At 36.5% G+C, this 21860-nt stretch overlaps 2 protein-coding genes across 4 annotated transcripts; both read left to right on the top strand.

Moving 5' to 3' along the window:
* Positions 1–4983: 4983 nt before the first annotated feature.
* LOC124382819 (acetylcholine receptor subunit alpha-like) lies at positions 4984–13364 on the top strand. The gene is given in 10 exon segments (XM_046845089.1): positions 4984–5054; positions 6245–6387; positions 6578–6622; positions 6758–6867; positions 8159–8274; positions 8277–8353; positions 8888–9125; positions 11027–11250; positions 12595–12834; positions 12973–13364. Coding segments are annotated over 10 exon segments (1368 nt in total). The 5' UTR covers positions 4984–5008; the 3' UTR covers positions 13102–13364.
* Positions 13365–14156: 792 nt separating this feature from the next.
* Positions 14157–21148, top strand: wipf1a (WAS/WASL interacting protein family, member 1a). Of its 3 annotated transcripts, none has more exons than XM_046838649.1 (8): positions 14157–14289; positions 16692–16776; positions 17150–17279; positions 17403–17522; positions 17635–18513; positions 18630–18815; positions 20830–20925; positions 21094–21148. In XM_046838649.1, exons 2-8 carry the CDS (start codon positions 16726–16728, stop codon positions 21144–21146), a joined length of 1515 nt encoding a protein of 504 aa, XP_046694605.1. In that variant the 5' UTR covers positions 14157–14289; positions 16692–16725; the 3' UTR covers positions 21147–21148. The 3 variants fall into 3 exon arrangements, with proteins under 3 accessions (XP_046694605.1, XP_046694626.1, XP_046694616.1); XM_046838670.1 differs by having other exon boundaries at positions 14195–14289; positions 16696–16776; XM_046838660.1 differs by lacking the exon at positions 14157–14289 and adding an exon at positions 14296–14609.
* The last annotated feature ends 712 nt before the right edge of the window (positions 21149–21860 follow it).

Here is a 21860-nt window from a genome sequence, read left to right as displayed (position 1 = left end):
CATTCAATTGCTACACATTGTTCTGTTAGTTAACCATAAAAACAGCAATCTAGTTTAGGCTATTAAAAGCCATGAAGCGTTACGAGCCTTGACCTGTTCCCTTATTAATGACTTTGTGTCTCTTTATACTGTCTGCCACTATGTCAGGTCTGGTGCTGATGCTGTCTGTTCTTTTCTACCTGAAACTTTAAAACCAATCGATAGGACTGTTATATTCTCTCTGATTATTCTGTAAGAGTAAGTCAACATATATTAGATGTTTTAAGGTGTGTGTGTGTGTGTGTGTGTGTGTGTGTGTGTGTGTGTGTGTGTACGTGTATTTATTGAATGGTTAAAATTTTAGTAACCAACACAAAAGAAAGGAATCAATGTCAGGGTAATAATTAAATATCAGTCATAATACAATCCCATTTCTCTGCGCCTTGACAACCGCTGACATTATTTTTGATTTTCCAGTTTCCTCCTCGTGTTAATTTGCCCACTGGAGCTTTCTGCTGCACTCCTGAATGACGGCGTCAGCTTATGGGGGAAAGGAGAAAAATTATAGCAGTCACATTTTTTGAAAATGATTTATTGTTTTTGTGCATCAGTAATCCATTTGTGTTAATACCACAGAAAGGCGGCCCTAAAAGCCCATTTCACCCAGCCTGCCTCTGTGTTAATGCCACTGTGACTGAACACTTATCCACACATCTAATAACATCAAATTAAAAATGATGGGTTTACCGTGCCTTTTTTACACTAATGAGTTGGAATTCTGTCAGTGTGTGTGTGTGTGTATGATGGCTGGTGTAACTGACCTGTTCTGTGTCAAGTCTGTGTGGAATTCCTATGTACAGAGAGCTGCCCAAATGCTAATGTGGACCAAAGGATTCAAAAGAGCCCTGCATAATGTGTTCTTGACCTCAAATGCTCTATTTTTCCATTATTTATTAGGCATTTTTTTCCTGCCATTTTTTCCTTTCTAATCTTAACCAGTTTAATTGTTAGCATTGTTACTGAGCAAGGAACTGGCAAAAAAAAAAAACGTAAAAATCTCAGTTGTAATGAATGTCCAAGAATGTCCAAAAAAAAATGAAGCTTTTTAGTCAATAAAGTCAATAAAGCTTTTTAAAATGCATCACCAAATGCCAGATTAAAATGACAATGTTATACTTTAAGGTCTTAGATGAGACATGTTTCATCAATAAGCAAATTGTTGTGGTGCTGGAAATGAAGTCTAATACACACTGTGTATTAGTATTACAATGAGATGCCAGTCTGAAAAGAGAGAATTATGCAAACTTGGCACTTAAATTACTAACATTTTGGATTACGACTTCATGAATGTATTATAAAAACTTTCATTGTGGTAAGTGGTAACTGAGAAAAATGGGGTTTGCTTCCTTTTTTTTTTAGCTCTGGGGATGTAGTGCAGTGTAATTACATATAACTGTATTTGGCTTTTACTTTGCTTTAAGGGATTTTAAAGCTGAGTGAACTACTGGGTAATTTTATAAAATGTGATTTCTGTGTCCTAGGCACAAACTTGGAGGCACACAATTGTATAGGATGTTTTCTTTTAAATTTTCCCTTCACTTGAACTAAGAGACCCAAAACATTTCCAGCATGACAATGCCATGTGCACAAAGCGAGGTCCATGTAGATATGGTTTGCATGGGTTGGACTAGAAGTGGCCAGCTTTCGAGCCATAACCTCAACCCTACAGAACACCTTTGAGAGGAATTACAACATTGACTACATTGTACAAGACTTGAATTTACTTGCAGCCTTGTGACTGAATCTCCACAGCCATACTCCAAAAGCTAGTGGGACATGTTCCCGGAACAGTGGAGGTTATGGAAAAAGGCAAATGAGGCTTAATTGTGGAATGGGATGTTCAAAAAGCATATATTAATTTTATGATCATGTGTCTACTTTTGTGCATATTTATATGTGAATGATGTTCTCTGTAGTCTGAATGATGATGGAGTCCATACGTGTGCAGTATCTAGTAGAGAGGTGAACAGGAGTGTCAGGATGGGAGTGTGTTGGATATTCAGAGACTGAAATCTGAAAAAGTTTTGTTAGTGTCAGTATTTGGACTGTGCTCTAGTGCAGGGACTTTCTGGCATCAAGCTGAGATCGGATGGGTTTAGTGAGTCTGGACGAGTGTTTATTTGTGCCAGCTGCACTCTCTCAGCCTGGCTAGATTTTTTAGAATGGGGCTCTCCTCTACCTTTGCTCTCTCTGTCAAGGGCAAACGGGTTTAATCCTGCCAGGAGAGACACATGTGGGACTGAAATTCAGGTGTGTGTGTGTGTGTGTGTGTGTGTGTGTGTGTGTGTGTGTGTGTGTGTGTGTGTGTGTGTGTGTGTTGGGCAGTGGGTGTGTGAGATACTGATCTCTCTTAATTCTGCAGTTGCCAGATCTGCCACTCTGTCTCTAAATAAGATGAATGATGCAGGGCTGTGAGTAAAGGATTGACGGGGGGAGGGAGACAGGGGGAAATAGAGTCTGCTGGAGCATGGAGGGGGGTCTCTGTGTGGGGAAATTATTCCTGTCTGCGAAATGGAAGGTTGTGTCAGGACAGGGGCTGTGGCAAGGGCAGGGACTATTCAGAAGAGGCTAGCGATTAAATCCAGCCAATCATACCCGAGACACAAAATGTGTGTCTGCCGAAAAGTGGTCTACAAACCTAATGGATAAAGTGTGTTGAATCCTTCAGGAGGCATCAGAACTAGAAGGGATGGGGCATTAAATTTGTGGATGAGGCAGGTGTGAAACCAAGAAAAGGCACAGCGATGTCGGGCTCAGCCATCTGGAAAAGGCAAATCCAAAGCTGTGGCCTCTCAGCACCAGCTTGTAAAAATGATGGAGTAGGTCATGATCTAATATAATGCCTTCATTCTAACTGGGAGTTTTGGCTCGAGTATGAATCTAAAAAATGTTAATAAAAAACGAATTCTTGCTGTGGCACCATGACACAGAATTCTTGGAATAGAAATAACACATTTCCAAACTGATCTGATCAAATCATTTCATCTATATATAAAATACATGTGGTTAAATTACTTTAAATAAAATATAAATTCATATAAAATAAGTTGCAAATAAGTTAAAAAAGACTAATTTCCACATTAGTACAAAATTATGTTCCCAAAGGCAGCCATTTCTTAGTCATAGATTTAATGACCTAAAACCTTATTTCCAAAAAAGTTGAGACACTGTGTAAAATGTAAATAAAAACAGAATGCTACGATTTGCAAATCTCATAAAACTATATTTTATTCACAGTAAAACTTCGAAAAAATATCAAATGTTTAAACTGAGAATATATACCATTTTAAGGAGAAAAAAATAAAGTAATATTGAATTTAATGGCTGAAACACATCTCAAAAAAGTTGGGACAAGGCCATGTTTACCACTGTGCAGCTTCCCCTTTCATTTTAACAACAGTCTGTATATGTCTTGGAACTGAGGAGACTATTTGCTGGGTTTTTAAAAAGAAATGTTGTTCCAGTCATGTCTAATGCAGGATTCGAGCTGCACAACAGTTCTGAGTTGTTGTTTTTTTATAATTTGGACCAAATGCTTTCAGTTACTGAAATGTCTGGACTGCAAGCAGGCCAATTCAGCACCCAGACTCTTCTACTACACAGCCATGCTATTGTAATAGATGCAGTATGCAGTTTATCATTGTCCTGCTGAAATATGCATGGCCTTCCTTGAAAAAAACAACAAGCATATGTTTCTCAAAGACCTGTATATACATTTCAGAATTGATGATGCCTTTCCAGATGTACAATAGGCACCAATACCATCCCATCCTATACCATCAGAGAAGCAGGCTTCTGAACTGAGCACTGGTAAAAAGCTGGATGGTCCCTCTGCTCTTTAGTCCAGAGAATGTGGCATTCATGCCTTTCAAAAATAATTTAAAATTTTTATTCATCTAACAACAGAACAGGTTTCAACTTTGCCTCAGTCCATTTTAAATTTACTTTGGTTTAATAAAGATGACAGCATTTTAAGATCATGATCACATATGGCTTATTCTTTGCAATACAGAACTTTAACCTGTATTTGTGGATGATTGGTGAACTGAACTGTGGTTACAAGCAATGATTGCAATGACAAACAGGAGTTTTTTGAGCCCTTGCAGTGATTTTCATTACAGAACCATATCTGTCTATAAGATCTAAGATCATGAGCATCCAGTATTGGTTTTCAGCCTTGTCATTGTAAACACATATTTCAAAGTCTTTATTATGTGATGTTGAGGATCAGTTGTGTAAAACTCTTCTACAATTGGTATATACAGTATTTAGCAGATTGGTAAACCTCTGCCTATGTTAACCTCTGAGGGACCCTGCCTCTAAAAGATTTTATCTTTCCCAGTCATATTAACCAAATTAATTGCAAAATGTTCCCCCAGCTCTTTCTTTTTAGTAACACTTACTTTTCCAGCCTTTTGTTGCTCTGTCCCTATTTCACTGACATATTGCAACAATCAAATTCAAAATTACCTAATTTTTTTCCTTAAATTGAAACACTTGCTCCGTTTAAACATTTGATATGTTTCTATCTTCTATTGTGAATTAAAAAAGTCATTTCATTACATTTTTATGTACATTTTACACAGTCACAAATATTTTAGAATTGGGATTGTAAAAAGCTCTTTAATATTTTATAAATCTCAAATAACCAAGCGTATTAAAGATAAAATTAGTATTTTTTTCTGTTTGTTACTTTACTGTATTCAGTGTATCTGCATATGCATATATTGTATGTGCTTACACATGAGTTACACATGAGAACGGGATTAAGGTATTTGGTTTCATGTGCTACACAGCAGATGAACTTGACCCTGCAGAAAGCTCAGTGAGAAACGAAGAGAGACGGCGAGACAGCCATAGGATTCAATTATCAAACCAGGAGGGGTTGAACAAAGTAAACTGGTGTTTATTGTATTTAGTCATTTGAAAAGAAAAAGTAGTTTTTTCTGTTTTTACTGCTTCTATTGACATGAATTGGCTTCAGTTGGTTCCTCTGCTCCTCACTGTCTCCACAGGTATAGTCTGGCATGGGTTTGTCTGTAACTGAATGTGAATTCACAGTCAAAATTAAATGTGCAAAGAAGTAAATAATGTATAAGCATGTATTTAGATTTAGTGATTTTTTCAATGTTACCACAAATAAGCTAATTTTTTGTTGCACACAAAATGTATCACATTTAACAAAATGCATCATAAGCATATTGTGTAATTGACAAAATATCTAAATTGACAGTAGCATGAAGGTTTGTAGATATTAACTGATCCTGAACGAAAATCTTGTTACATATTTACTTTATTCATTACATTACATACATAATGTATATCAATACATATTTATGATAATTAATCCAGAAATGAAGCATATAACCATAATATATGAATGTAATAATGTATAAACTCAAAGGTAAAGGAAGGGTTGTAATGTTTGTTTGCAGTTTGAGAGATGGAATATCACTCTGTTTTTAGCCTCTATGACACATTCATTTGATTGACAGCTTCAGATGTTCAAGTGACTCTAACTGTCTTCTTTACTGCCCTTGCAAAGATTATTGCACATATACAAATGATTCTGACAGATTTATATGTTTAAACAGCACTCTTAATTGAAGGATAAGTATAAAATAACAATAATCAAATCATTTCTGGTTAATAATTACATAAAGATTACTCATTTAAATAAATGGCTTATATAGATGTGTTTTGCATAAATGAATTATTTAATTGTGGCCCTTGTCACATAACTGGTCAGATAATCCAAATAAAAATGTAAAGGAAATATTAAAGTTCTGATATGCTGATATGAGATACCAGTAGAAGTACAGAGAGCATTTCCGGTAACTTGAACACCGGAATTTTCACACGTTCGCTTTGGGCTTCTCTCCAGTGGCATGACAAATCGGGCTTCCAGTATATCAGGCATCATATCCTAAAACTCCACCTCCACTTCCACTTTAGTTTGTTTACTTGTTTGATTAGTACTCTTATTTTACCCAGTTATATTGCTTTTAATAGATCACTTGCAGTTTTACTTGTCCAGCACTTTAAATAGCGTTATCACACAGCATGACTAGGGTTGGTTGCCTGAGTCAGACTTCTCAGAATCAGATTTTTTTAAAACAAATGTATAGTGCTCTTTAATGGTTGGTTTTTCCTGAAATGTGTCAACCAGTGTTTACACAGTGGTGGTGTGTTTTGTGTTGAGCAGGACTGGTGTGCTGCTCGGAGGACGAAACTCGTCTAGTGAATAAACTCTTCACTGGCTATAATAAAGTGGTCAGACCTGTCAATCACTTTAAAGATGCTGTGGTGGTCACTGTGGGACTACAGCTAATTCAGCTTATTAGTGTGGTATGATTTATTTTTACCCCAGTTTCACAATTACTCAGTTGTACCGTTTTAGAGTGTATTGTACCATTATTTTACCAGTATTGTACCAAAATTTCAGAATGCACAATAGGTCATTTATATTGTTTGTATAAGTCCTCCAAGCTGATAGAAAAAAAAAACAGTAACATACTAACAGAAATTGCTCTGATAGGATGAGGTCAACCAAATTGTCACAACCAACGTACGTCTGAAACAGGTACCCGTGCTTTGATTTAAATGCATTTATATTTAAATGAGTTTACACTTATTAGAAAGTATGTCTTCAAGCATTTTTGTGTGTATTTGTTTCTGTGATTTGGCATAATTAAACAATTCTTTCACTTTCCATTAGCAATGGAAAGATGTGAACCTGCAGTGGAACCCAGAGGAGTATGGAGGAATAAAAAAGATCCGAATTCCATGCAATGACATCTGGAGACCTGACCTTGTTCTCTATAACAAGTACCTTTTTAAAATATTTATTTATTTATTTATTTGTTGATTGGTTTTTAAATACCATGTTTTCCGGACTATAAGCCGCTACTTTTTTCCAACGCTTTGAACCCTGCGGCTTAAACAACGAAGTGGCTAATATGTGGATTTTCCGGGGTTTTTCCCGGTTTCACAAGCTTCAAGATAAAAAACTGAACCCTGTAACATTAGACCAATGAAATTGCCGAACGGGTTCAGGTGAACCAATGAAACTCTTTATATTAAATCAGATGCGCTCCCACTGAATTAGGCCGCACCACATCATAAATGTGGATGTGGTTCCTCTGCGTTTGACCTGCCGCTCACTCGGACTGTCAACAGGAAATGCGAATCATTCGTCATGCTGAAAACAACCAAGCATGAAAAAGCGCACTTCACCTGTGTTCTGAGCTGCACGGCATCGGGAGAAAAGATTCACTGATGGTGATTTTTAAACGCACAACGATGCCAAAAGATAAACTCCTGAGATAAATAGTTGTGAAAGGAAGGAGGAAGACAGTGAACAATTACTTTCTTGGTAGGCTACTGTTTAGATACAAGCCGTGTAACAGACACTGTCTTTCATTAAAGCCTGTGTAAAGTTCATTAGTTTAAATGTAGACACTTATAGACAGGTGCGGCTTATTTATGTTCAAAATAAAAATCTTTGTATAATTCAGTGCGGCTTATATTTGGGTGCGCTTAATAGTCTGGAAATTACGGTACACGTGTAAACTGAGTAGACTGTGTGAGTCTGAGCACCTTGATTATTGTTCTGGTGTGAATGTGTTTTTTATGCAGTTTGCATTTGATGTGCTGTGTGGCTCAAAATGAAAGAAGCAGCTCTAAAATCTTGACTTTCACATGTATAACCATTAGCAGAGATCTTAAAGAAGTTCTTTGTGTCGCCATGAAAAACATCCTTTGTTAGTACAAATAGGTCAGGATATAAAAGCATGCTGTTAGAGAGTTTGTGTAAAAATTTTGTTTAGGTTTAACCTTTATATTACACATCCTTTATTTGGAGATCAACACGTGTGTGTACATGTGTGTGTGCTTTGTCTCACTAAATCCTCTTCTGTTTTCAATCAATTCTCATTTCCCCCAACCTCTTTTTTTCTACATTTACTCAGCAATGGACTTAGAGATACATTGAAGAATCTGTTTTAGAAAATAAAGTATTAAACTCACACCATGTTGAGAAACTGACCAATGTGTGAATTTATATCTACATTATTACTGGAGATTGTTAATGATGTGTCTTTCACTCTTACTTCCAAAGTGCTGATGGTGACTTTGCCATTGTGCACGAGACCAAAGTTCTGCTAGAATATACAGGAATGATCACCTGGAACCCACCTGCCATCTTCAAGAGCTACTGTGAGATCATTGTGCTTCACTTCCCTTTGACCTGCAGAACTGCACCATGAAACTCGGAACATGGACTTTTGATGGAAATCTTGTCGCCATCAACCCTGTAATGGCATCACCTAATATATTGCTGATTATTTGCAAATGCAAACCATTCCTTTGCTTTATTCGTTTGTTATTAAAGAAGCAATAGCACAGCTGTGAAAAAAGGAAAACATCTCAGTGTCTTGCAGTACAATATAACAATACAACAAAAAATAGGAATGAAAATTAGTATATTGAAAAAAAAAACAGTATATAATTATTTAAAATGAAAAAACATTTCTTTAATAGCAAGTTGTTTGATTTATGAAGATGTTAGAAGATGTTAGTATATGTTAGAAGATGTTTGAAGAAATGATTAAAACATATGCAATATTCATGAATGGGATTTTGTACAATAGCGCCGATCTATGCTTCTGTGAACTGAATGTATCATTCACTTTATGTTATTGATCAAACCTCAGTTAAGTCAACCTTAATCAAATCCCAGTTGATCAAATTCTGATCTATTCACACCCTGTCAGTTCATTGCTTCATAAATTGAATTGTCTTGTTTATGGCGCCTCTAATACAATCGATCGTCTGCTCTGTCTCTTAGGACAGCGATCGTCCAGACCTGAGCAATTTTATGGAGAGTGGTGAGTGGGTGATGAAGGACTACAGGAGCTGGAAGCACTGGGTTTATTATGCCTGTTGCCAAGACACACCATACCTGGATATCACCTACCACTTCCTGTTGCTGAGACTGCCGCTCTATTTTATCGTCAACGTGATCATACCATGCCTCCTCTTCTCTTTCCTGACTGGTTTAGTCTTCTACCTGCCCACAGACTCAGGTATGAACATAAAGTCGGATGGGTGGATGAGTAAACAGACCAGCTACTGGTTGAACCAATATGTTGGGTGGTTGGATGATGCAAGGTTGACTGAATGAAGCTAATTGTATGTGTAACTGACACTAACAGGCAGCATTGAATGTCTGTGGCATTGATGTATTTATGAGATGTGTGTGTATGTAGAAGTGATGCTCTGTGTCTCATCATGTCTTCCAGTCTTACTCTGCTTTAATGTATTATACATCAGACATCGCTCTCAGTCTCATGATTTCAGAAGTGTTCTGCTAAATGGCTGAGTGAGATTAGGGCTCTTAATTTGATCAGATGAAACTTGAGTTAATAATCAGTGGTGTGACCGGGAATTTCTCTTGGTGCTCCATCTGTCATAATTCTTTATGCATGGTTGTACGGTTATGCATTGTTATCTGGGTTTATTGTAGAGATGTTTCTGATCAGTGATATGGTTAAATGTTTCAGTGGCTTGGAACAGTCACTGAAAGGGCACACACACACCCACACCCACACACACATACACACACGCACACACATACACACGCACAAAAACACACACGCGCACACACACGTTGGTGTCAGTGTTGATTCATCAGATTAAGTACCAGTCTCCTTGTTCAGTGGACCATGATAAAGGCAATAGTGCAATCTCCATAATCAGCATACAGTCCTTTCTGTGTAATAGCTCATGCTTGGAGAATCCTAAAGAGCTGACCAGAGCTCAAATGAACCCCTTGCTGAACTCCCAGGACTTGTCGGCTCCTGCACATTCTTCAATATTTATTCCTGTGTACCTTCCTTATTAGTTTCCCTGCAGCCAATGAAATAATTCATGGAAGTTAAGATGCAGAACTGAATAAATATGCTGAGTTTCTAAAGACAGTTTGAAGCCAGGTCAACTAGCATGGCATATACTTTAATAAAAATCCAAATCAGCAGACAAACTCAGGGACAAAAGAAAGCAGGGGTTTCGACTTCAGGCAAATCCAGGAAAAAAAGAAATTTAAAATTTAAAACTGCTAAATGACTTAGGAATGCATACTGGAATAAGACTCACAAAGTTGTACTGAAGTAAACAGGTTAAAAGAAAAAACGTTACTGAAGTGGTCTTTGTTTGGAGGATTTTATTACAGTATTTTTCACAGAATGTCAACGTTATAATTCTAACATGCAGAAACCTGGATTATTAGGTTCAGTTATAGTAATGGAGGTTGATCCAGGCAGCTAATTGAGATTGGACAGCTTAAGATTTATATATAGTCATGTGTAGAGGTTCTCATAATGTTGTAAATAGGTGTCTATTACACTGCACAAAACCCCAGGTTAACATAATTCTAAACACCTTTTAACCCTTCCATGGCTTTTAACCCAGGGTAGTGATACATTTCATTTACATTATGTTTAAGAAGCAGGGTTAGTATTTTCCCAATCATAATTGTTAACACCACAAATATGACCAGAGTCTAAACACATACAATGTGAAATACCAACTTATGAATTTTCAGCATTAATTGTTAAGCCTGGCTAAAGTATGAGCATTGTGAAACAAGATAACTAAGGATTCTGTTACCCGGGTTCTAGAACAATTCTTTCTCTTTTAAATACTCTTAACTTTGACATTATATTTTTTTTCTGATTATATTTTTTGCATTGCAATATCTGCCTACATAATGTGTTTTAATGACCAGATCTGTGTATATTTAGCACTGTAATGGCTCTTCCAGCTGTCTGCTAGCCTTCACCCTGACCTTGAGTCTTAGTATATTGTGTGAACACTATGAAAGATATAAATAGAGCACTATGCTGCATCACTGGAGTTTAGAAGCTGTATATATGTATATATTTAACCTGACTGTTGGATGTGTGTGTGTGTGTGTGTGTGTGTGTAGGTGAGAAGATGACCCTTAGTATCTCTGTCCTGTTGTCTCTGACTGTGTTCTTGCTGGTGATCGTGGAGCTCATCCCCTCTACCTCAAGTGCTGTTCCTCTCATTGGCAAATACATGCTCTTCACCATGATCTTCGTCATTGCCTCCATCATCATTACTGTCGTTGTTATCAACACACACCACCGTTCACCCAGCACACACACCATGCCTGCCTGGGTTCGCAAGGTGGGTGCAATAAGCAAATAAAAAAAATAATAGTGTTTGTGTTTTATGTTGCTTTTCTGCTGTGATTTAATTTCCTACTACTTTCCTACAATGTATTACACATACTGTATAATCCTGCACCTATTAGATTTAAATTTAACCCTTGAATGTATTGTACTCGTCTTGTCATGTGTCATCCTGACATTTTATGTAGTCGCCATTTTAAAAATGAGGGTGAGAGAAAAAGGTCATCCAGACTGAGACTCAAGAAGATTTAAATTACTGCTGAATCGTTCACCATTTTTTTGTGCCAAAGCAAATCCCATCAGATTTCCATTGGGCAAACTGGGAAACAACAAAAAAAATTCTGGTTTGTTAATTTTGCAGGCATTGTTAAAAGCTAAAATTAAAAATCTATCATATCTATATAGATATAATCTATATCTATAACCAGATAACTATGAAGGTATTATTGAGATTAATTACAATTCGGAATCATAATGCATTGTATTTCTATTTTTATTTATTTTATTTACAGGCTGATATGTTGTTGTCATTAAGGTTTACTAAACCATTCAAGTTACACACACACACACACACACACACACACACACACACACACACACACACACACACACACACACAAAGTATTTTATTTTTAACCAGTGCTGCCACCTAGTGGTTTAAACAATCCGTTATTCCCGTCTGAAATACACTCGATTTGGCTTTATGTAACCAAACACTGCAATGCACGTACTAAGGTATTAGGTCAGGAAGCTGCTATTAAGACGTGTGTCTGAAAATTATTTAAAATTATTATTAGCTTTAAATGTGCTCTTTTATTTATAGGATTCCAAACTTCAAATGACCTTTCATAGGCCTGGAGCCAAAATATGATTAAGGTTTTCTATTAATTATGAACAGTAATATTAGATTGTGATGTGCTATGAAAGTGGCAGCTATTTATTACATCTATCCACATCTTCTGTTTGAACATTTTAAATGACCACTTCTTTGGCATGTATGTGCTATATATATATATATATATATATATATATATATATATATATATATATATATAATTATTAAAGTATGTATATAGATAGATAGATAGATAGATAGATAGATAGATAGATAGATAGATAGATAGATAGATAGATAGATAGATAGATAGATAGATAGATAGATAGATAGATAGATAGATAGATAGATAGATAGATAAATTAATAACAGCAATTACAGGTTTGGATTCATAACTAGTCTTTTTTATTTAATCCAGTAGAAACGTTTAATCCAGTTTACTTAGCACTATTATCATTAGCAAACGTCAGCTGGGATCACTTGTTCTTCTTCTGCCTGATCTAGATTTTCATTGAGACCATCCCCAATTGGATGTTCTTCTCTGCAATGAAGCGACCCAGTGTGGAAAAACGCACTAAAAACATTTTCACTCCTGACCTGGACATCTCTGATATCTCCGGGAAGCCGATGCCCACTGCTGTGCCTTTCCAGTCACCCATTACTAAAAACCCAGATGTCCGAAGCGCAATAGAAGGAGTAAAATACATCGCAGAGACCATGAAATCAGATGATGAGTCCAACAATGTAAGACTATCAAGTGTGGTAAATTGTTAAATATTATTGTGATTAATCTTTTTTTAATTCTTAAATACCTGTCTGTATACAGTCTCACAGTATTTTCTCTCTCTCTCTCTCTCTCTCTCTCTCTCTCTCTCTCACTAGGCCTGTGATGAGTGGAAGTTTGTTGCAATGGTTCTTGACCACATTTTGCTCTGTGTCTTCATGGCAGTGTGTATAATTGGGACACTGGGCGTTTTTGCCGGGAGACTTATTGAGCTCAGTCAGTTATAACCTTGTTATAATCTTAAAATAATAATTTTCATATAATATTATTCGAAGGGGCCTTTGGAAAGATAAATATGCATGCAAAATTATATTGTAAAGTATAATGTTTTATTATATGAATGTTAGGGAGGAAAAATATTACAAAATTGTACCATACAGATAAAAAGCAGTGCCCAAATATAGACTGATTTGTATTCACTACTATTATCTTTGTAAGAAAATGCATAATGCTTTGGTATAAATAAAATAAAGCATATTGTTTAGTCCTAGATGCACTTAATTGTGTTTGTTTGTTGTAATTCAAGTGCAATGCATATGTGTGATGAGAAGATTACCCTTTCTTTTGTTTACTTTAGTGTAGACAGGAGTCAGTAGCCATATTTAAATGATCATATCTCAATTCCTCTTCAAATGTGCCTCAGTTTAAACCTTGCTCGTGCTCCTTCCTCATACTGCAGTTGGGTCATTTTGCTTGTTATTCAGTATGAAGTAAACAGGTACAGGCTTACTCATTTCGCCTTTCTTAAAGAGGAAGCTGTCTTTCTTAATTCGCTTTTCTTTCCTTTACATTTGATTGAATATTCAAGCATCTCTCACATAAAGTTTTTTTAATCTCCTGTGGCCAGGAAGCTGATAAAACCCAGACCTCACATGCTCTATAAATATCATCTTAGTTATGTTTGGCCTGTAGAGTAAACATTCTCGATGCAGAAAAGCATTAAACCATATCAGTTACAAATCAATACAAATGTGCTGCTGAAGATAGCTGCATAATGCAATAAACTGCAAGAATTTCTGTACCTTCAAATTGCATGTGCTCAGGCATTTATTATAATGGTTTATGTTTCTGACATCTCCTTATCTTTGCCTGTATTGCTCATTTTGTTGCTCTTTCTGTCAGTGTACTGAGTTCACCTGCTACTTTAACTGTTGACTTACTTATAAAGAATGAGAGGTGAGGAAATGAGTCTGCTGTGGTAGAGATCATTTGCATGCCCCATCTCTTTGTGAAGGACTGCTCACACTTAAACTCACACTCACACACCCACACATATACACACACACACACACACACACACACACACACACACACACACACACACACATTTACTGATTGGTCTTCTGCATCAGAGACAGGAAGTGCTTTGGAACAGTGTGCACGACAGTAAAACTTCTCTACAACTTCAATCTCGGGTGAGTCCATCCTTTCCATGGATAGATTGAGAGGAAAGTCAGGAGAGAGCAGGGAGGAAAGGGAAGCTATAGAGGACCGTGAGGGTATCCCTGCCTGTCAAAGTTTTTTGTTTTTTTTTATGTGAAAGTGCTTGCATTGTTTGTCAGACTTTGCTGCAGAGGAAACTCAAAGGAGGAAATATGAATTCTTACAAAGCTACTGAAGCAGAAGGGTGGTTGCTGGTTGTTGTAGGTTAACCAGATTATCTGTTATCTTCTGTTTCAACTGTGACAATTGCTCGCATTGTAAACCACATTTTTAAGCAACAGAAGGCATCTGAGTAAGTATGAGTACAGTGAAATTATATAAATAGTGTAGAATTTACTAAGTAAAATATAAATAGGTTTGTGAAAACAGTTATCAGTCGGAGTCTAAAACTGTCAAAGGCAATATGATTCTATTATATTTTATTGTTAATGTTACTCTTATTGTGTCTATATTTTTAAAAAACAGTTACACTCAGAGAACTGTAATAGGAAAGCTGAAAATAAAAGATATTTGTCTTTCAAACTCACACAGTAATGATAGTAAATTATAGATCTATCAAGTTTTTACAAATATTTTTCCAGAAGAAAAGTTTATTTTTTTATGTTCCTTGTTCTGCTAAGAACATATCCCATTTTTCTTGTGACTGTTTTAGTTCCACTTTTTTTTTTTAACAACTTCAAAAACAGCACCTTTCTGTCTTCCTACTTATACTTATGTATGTTTACAAATAAAGTATAACAAATATATAAATATATATATAAATAAAGAATTATCAAACAGTATATTATAGGCTTCTTCATTCAGAATTATTTTAGAAGCATGCAGAACATGCTACTGCGTATTACATTCTCAAATTCACAAATCTGGTGTGAAGCTGAGTGCTCTAACAGCACAGGAAATAAGAAGAGGCCTATATTAGAGTTTCTCATTAGTAGCTTACGCATCAGGAAGTTGCTGTCACCTCGGTGCAGCAAAGCATTCAGGTTTGGCTGACAAACAAAGTCATCATCCTGCTGAGATCATATACTAAAGAGAACTTTTATGTTTAGTAAATGACTTTAACATGTTCTAAAAATCCATTTTGAAGCTATTTTCTTTGAGAACTGAAAACAGGATTCCCACAGAAGGCCTATTGTAGCTGTTGTATTGTGTGGTTATGACACTCAAACATATAAATCAAACATAAAATAAATGTCAAATGTAAAAAAAAGATGGCTGCAATCTCCTGTATTCTCTGTGAGATAGCACTCCAAGCAGAACTTAAGCTACTGTAAAATAAATTCAATCTCAAATAAGCTTTCATTGGAGAAAAGAGAATTTTCCCTGTTCCATTTATAATCAAACATCAAGGGTTCCTTACTACGTTGCTTGAAATAAAATGCAGAATTATGATGGACCTTGATTTGCTAATTAGAAAAAGAACAGACAGTGGAATCAAAGCTGCTCGAAATAGAAATAAGAGGTGAACATTTATTATGTACAAAATATACATTTTATGCAATATGCAAACACATTTACATTGTAGCAGATGTAAAGTATTTGTCCGGCTCAATCACAGCATACAATGTGGATGTTGTTTCTGGCCTGGGCTTGATGTGGAACAGGACAATTTAATATAATAATATATATTTAATTTAACATACAGTACAGACCAAAAGTTTGGACACACCTTCTCATTCAAAGAGTTTTCTTTATTTTCATGACTATGAAAATTGTAGATTCACACTGAAGGCATCAAAACTATGAATTAACACATGTGGAATTATATACATAACAAAAAAGTGTGAAACAACTGAAAATATGTCATATTGTAGGTTCTTCAAAGTATCCACCTTTTGCTTAGATTACTGCTTTGCACACTCTTGGCATTCTCTTGATGCCTACTTTGAAGAACCTACAATATGACATTTTTTCAGTTGTTTCACACTTTTTTGTTATGTATATAATTCCACATGTGTTAATGTGTTAAGTCTTTGGATTGTGCATAGCCTGCCTGGATCCCTAAGTCATTGTAATAAGACATTATTTTGTTTTTAATTCATCTTTATTTCTGTCAAGCTGAATGCTTAAATTTAGACTTAAAAAGTAGCATAATAATTATTTAAAGGAATATTAAACAAGAATAGTCCATTTACCTCATGTATTGGTTTAGGAATGAGATTTTGCTAACCTTCTACACAACTTATATGTGGTTCACATAACCATCTTTTGATTAACCGGAAGAATAAGTGTGAACAGTGGTGGGAGTGTGAGGTTTAAGATGCTATATTTAGCTGCAGGTTCAAAGACACTAGTCCTGACACAAGTCACTAGTTCTCTGCACTAAGAGTGCGTGTGTGTGTGTGTGTGTGTGTGTGTGTGTGTGAATGTTCAGGTAGAGTGTGAATCAGAAGCAGAACGGACATATCATGCCTGGTCCTCCACCGCCACCACCACCCCCTCCTCCAACCTTAGCTTTGGTAAGAGACATGAAAGCATTATATTCTGCAATACACTGTGTTGTTCAAATTGTTGAAAATGTAAAATGATTTTTTAATATGTCATTTTTAATACATTAATAACATTTAGTGCATATATTTTTATTCTTCCAGTGATTCATATTAGTCACATAAGCACATATGAAAAACATAGGATTAGACATAGGATATAACATAGGATAATTTTTTGGCATTAGAGTTCCCTTTAGCTTAGTGATTCCTAATGTAGAAGTAGATATAGCTTAAAAATTTAACAAAATACCTAAAGAACAGTTACAAACCTTTTGTTATTGTAGAGATCCATCTAGTGGCAACTGTATTATTGGTGGTCTCTGAAACGAATTTTCTTAAACAGGCCAATACTGAGAAACCATCCCTCTCCAGAACTGAGCAACATGGGAGAAATGCTTTACTCTCAGATATCAGCAAAGGCACCCGTCTGAAAAAAGCTGTCACCAATGACCGCAGTGCTCCAGTATTTGATAGTAAGTTCCTTAAATAAAAAAAAATAACACACTACAACTGTACTTCAAAATTAACTATTGTATTGATGATTAATTTAGCAGTGGTAACATTGTTTATTTTTTAACAATAATACTGTTTTACAGAGCCCAAAGGGGGTGGGGCTTCTGGTGGAGGAGGAGGTGGTGGTGGTGGAGCTCCAGCTGGACTTGGGGGACTGTTCCAGGGTGGGATGCCAAGACTAAAAACGGCAGGAGGAAGCCCTGGTAAATAATATTTCATCTTAAAAAAAAAAAAAAAAAATCAATGAACTAAAATGTGTCAAATTAATAATTTTTCTGTGTATTGTTTTTATTATTTACATTTCTGGTTAAACAGCAAGGCCACCGATGCCACCCACCAGTGGAAGATTCCCAGCTCCAAGTGGAGGAGCTCCTCCCCGTCTCCCTGACACACCTTCTGGGCGATCAAACTTGAACAGGGGCAGTACTCCATCTCTGCCTGCCTCTACATCTGCCTCTCCTCGCAGTTCACTTGCTGGTGGTCCTCCTCCTTTACCAGGAGGCCGATTTTCAAGCTCTTCTTCTACACCACCATCACTGCCAGGTCGACACCCCAGCTTTCCTGCAAATCCTGCTCCCCCTGGTCGTCAAACTTCTTTACCACCACCACCTCCTCCCTCTAGTGGCCGTTCCACTTCTAATACATTTTCCTCAGGATCCTCAAATGATTTTCCTGCTCCACCACCACCAGTTGGAGGAAACAGGTCAACATTACCACCACCCCCTGTTCCTTCAAGTGCCCGGCCAAATTATTCCGCAGGCAGTTCAGATGATTTTCCCCCTCCTCCACCATCCATAGGAGGACATAGGGCATCATTACCTCCAGTTCCCCCTAGTAGCCACCCTCAATTTCCAGCACCTCCTTCTGAGTTAAATGATTTTCCTCCACCACCACCATCTGTTGGAGGAAGTAGAGCTTCATTTTCTGGTGAGGGATCTCCACTGCCTCCACCACCTCCATCAGGAAGTAAACCAGGAGCAAGATCTATGGTTAGTGGCCCACCACCTATCCCTTCAGGAAGAGGGGACCTGCCACCGCTACCTCCTACACCAGCGAAGGAGTCGGCCAATACAACACCCCACAGGAATTCTTTTAGTAATCCACCACCTGTCCCACGACCTGGGGCTTCTGCTCCACCACCACCTCCACCCAGTTCAAGACCACAAACAGGAAGATCCTCATCTATACGATCTAGTATGACCGTGGTCCTATTTGCTAATTTACATTTTATTTTTTTACTTTATTTATTTGTAGCCACATTTGTGTAATGTTTCACAATATCATTTAAACATTTGGATTTTTTATTTTAGATCCTCTTCCACCTCCACCTTCAGGGGACAGCAGAGGAGGTGCACCACCTGCACCTCCTCCTAATCACCCTAGTCGAGGTGCTGGCAGACCTCCCCTTCCTCCAGATAGGCCAGGGGCAGGAGGATTCCCTCCTCCTCCCCCTTCAATGGGCAACGGTTACCAGAGCTCCCCTCAAAACAGCACAGGTATGGATTTGTTCATACTTTAGGAAGTTAAACATAAAAGAATTCGATTAAATAGAAGTAGACATGACATCAGCTTGGTTTAAAAGTGAACCTGCACCCACATGGGCCCTATGTAATTAAGATTGTACACCACTGGAATAATCAGTCATTTTAATTAGTCAGTAGTTAGCTAATGTTAAGTACTTTGAAATGTAAAATCCAAACACATATGCTCATATTAGTTTAAGTGGTCTAGCCAAAACCCTAAAGCATACATTAATATGCTATCTAAAATACCTGAACACCAGTTTAATACAGGAAGCTTTAATAATTGACAGACATGTCTGACATGCAAGTAGAAATGCCTCTTTGGACTGATGGTAATTTACACATACTTTCTGAGCATAGAGAGTTGAACTGACCAATATTTTTTTTAAAACTCAAACATATAGCAGCTACCAACCTGTAAAGACAGCAAAACTGTAAAAAATTACCTATTTTTTGTTTACATTTATTCTCGCATTAAAGTTAACAAGAATTTATTATTAGAACATTTAGCCAGTGACATAACAAAGTCAAATATAGACTTGTTCTGATGATGTATGGTAGTTGAGGATGACTGAAAATCTCCTTTCCTCTGTATAGCCACAATGAGATAGAAAGCCTTTAAAGCCCTGAATACCATGGAAGGCCCTGTCTTTTACATCAAACAATATAGTGGATTTATGTTGCAGTTTCTGTTTATGTATAATGTGTTGGTAAGCAATGGCCTTAAAAGTAAAAAGCACAGTGCTAATTCTGAGTCAGTTGCTGAGTCAAAAATTCTAAGCTCCTTTTTTTTATTTTTTTTGTCAAATACTGTGTCATCAGATTTGCACTTTATGTTCACCCTTCCAGGATTTAACCTAATCCTTACTTACTATGCACTTTGTCTACAGCTCCTTCATATGTTTTTAATTGTTCAAGTAAATATCTATGCCACACTTAGAAACTAACTGGATGCACCAAAGGTGTGACATTATCTCAGGATAGTATTTAGTGTGCTAAATCTAGGGTGGCAGACCGTAAATCTGTCTGGATAAGCAGTAATTGTAAGTATACATTACAAGTGGGCTCATAATTATATCTGTTAACAAGCTACCATCATGGGGCTGCAAAAACATAGTTCAAAATGTCTTTATATTAAACCTGCACATTGGATTAGTTGTTGCAAATTACGAGATCATACAATTTAATTAGATATAGATTGGCCTTAACTTAATTAATGGTTTAATATCTGCATGTTTTTACTTAAAGCATTATTGAATTAATGAATCTGGTATTCTTATGACTATTAATTATGTGGCAAATATAAAAGCTAGGTGACTGGGCTGCAGGGGTGTACAATACCAAAGTAAATGTAATTTGTTACTGTACTTAAGTAGCTTTTCACATATCTTGGGCAGACATTTACTTTAACTTCACTACATTTCATAGTCAAATATCTTACTTTTTACTTAACTACATTTTGTGAAATCAGTCATTTCTTTTTATTTATAAGTGGATAAAAACTTAGCCACATATAAGGGTAGAGTGCTCGCTCTTGTTTTGATTGCTTCTTGGCGGTATCTACTTAGCACCAACATACAGTTCAGTGTCAGTTTAACAGCAAGCAGAACATTTTGAGAGTAATCAATGATAAAAGAATCTCCTGACTCTAACTCGCCATAACACCCATGGCCTTGTCAGTGTTTGACTAATTAATATTTTTCTATTAATAGATTGATGTGGTAAGAGTAACATTGGAGTCTTGTCTTGTGACAAAAATGATAATAGGTACATTATAGCCATAATAAATTATAGTACTTGGGTTACATTTGAAAGCAAATACATTTTTTTTACTTTTACTTAAGTGAAAGTTTAAAGGAAGCACTTTTATTTTTATTGTGTACTTCGTCCACCACTGCTGGGTTGTATGATGATTTAGTGAAATTTGTTCCTGACAGTAAAACCAAAATATTTACCTGCTTTGTTTTTTTTTTTTTTTTTTTTTTAGATAACTGGGAGATTAGGTTTTCTTTCCACCCACTTTCTGAGCTGCCCCCACCTGAGCCTTTCATTTCTGTGCCAAAGATGTATCCCAGCAAATCTGGTAAGCTTGAGGGGAAAAGTCTGGACCACTATATTTGGTTGATAAGTTTTTGCCATACTTAGTTTTCTCTGTGTGTCTGATTAATGCATTGTAATGCAAATGTGGACAGTAAAATGTATATAAATAGATTCAGAATCCTAATCCTGTAAAACTTTGTGATCTCTGCAGGATCATTACCCAGAGAAAGAGGAGCTCCTCCACTGCCTCCAATACCCAGATAAAGTGGAAAAACAACATGCCACTGCTGTATTACTACTCAATTCTTAAGCACAGCATCAAATGAATTTTTCTGAATGTTACTGAGGGTTTTTTTCACATAATCTTACATTTCAGATGAGAGTGCTCTCTCTCTCTCTCTCTCTCTCTCTCTCTCTCTCTCTCTCTCTCTCTCTCTCTCTCTTTCTCTCTCTCTCTCTCTCTCTCTCTCTCTCTCTCTCTCTCTCTCTCTCTCTCTCTCTCTCTCTCTCTCTCTCTCACACACACACACACACACACACACACACACACACACACACACACACACAAATAACTGTATTACAATTTATTAATATGTAATATGTAGACACAATGCTGAGTAGGCATATCACTGTGCAATGTATTCAAATTATATTCTGAAAGGTTTATAAAAGTAATCTGGCTTCATTTAATTGCATTTTTAATAAAAACAGACAGACATTGAATAACATTTGATGTTCTACTGTTCTTGCTGAAAAAATTATAATAAAACACATTTGTTTTATTTAAACTTTGTTGAATGGTGCAGTGAATTATTCTTAAATGATGTGCACACCCAGTTGGAAAGGTAGGACTGAGTGAAATAAAATCTAATATTACATGGCAGAATTTTCTGTTTCAAGTACATAAGAGGTGATTATGGCATTCGAGGTTTGTATGTCATATGGAACCTGGGCAGAAAACTGCACAAACTCTGCCAA

The sequence above is a fragment of the Silurus meridionalis genome, chromosome 3 (genome assembly GCF_014805685.1).
Source record: "Silurus meridionalis isolate SWU-2019-XX chromosome 3, ASM1480568v1, whole genome shotgun sequence".
Taxonomy (NCBI): domain Eukaryota; kingdom Metazoa; phylum Chordata; class Actinopteri; order Siluriformes; family Siluridae; genus Silurus; species Silurus meridionalis.
This window is presented reverse-complemented; position numbering and strand designations above follow the sequence as displayed.

Excerpts from the sequence above, each read along its gene's own strand:
- wipf1a (XM_046838649.1), top strand. The coding sequence starts at position 16,726 with ATGCCTGGTCCTCCACCGCCACCACCACCCCCTCCTCCAACCTTAGCT. Across the intron at positions 16,777-17,149 it reads CTCCTCCAACCTTAGCTTTG|GCCAATACTGAGAAACCATC; the intron begins GTAAGAGACATG and ends TTTCTTAAACAG. Across the intron at positions 18,816-20,829 it reads CTCCCCTCAAAACAGCACAG|ATAACTGGGAGATTAGGTTT; the intron begins GTATGGATTTGT and ends TTTTTTTTTTAG.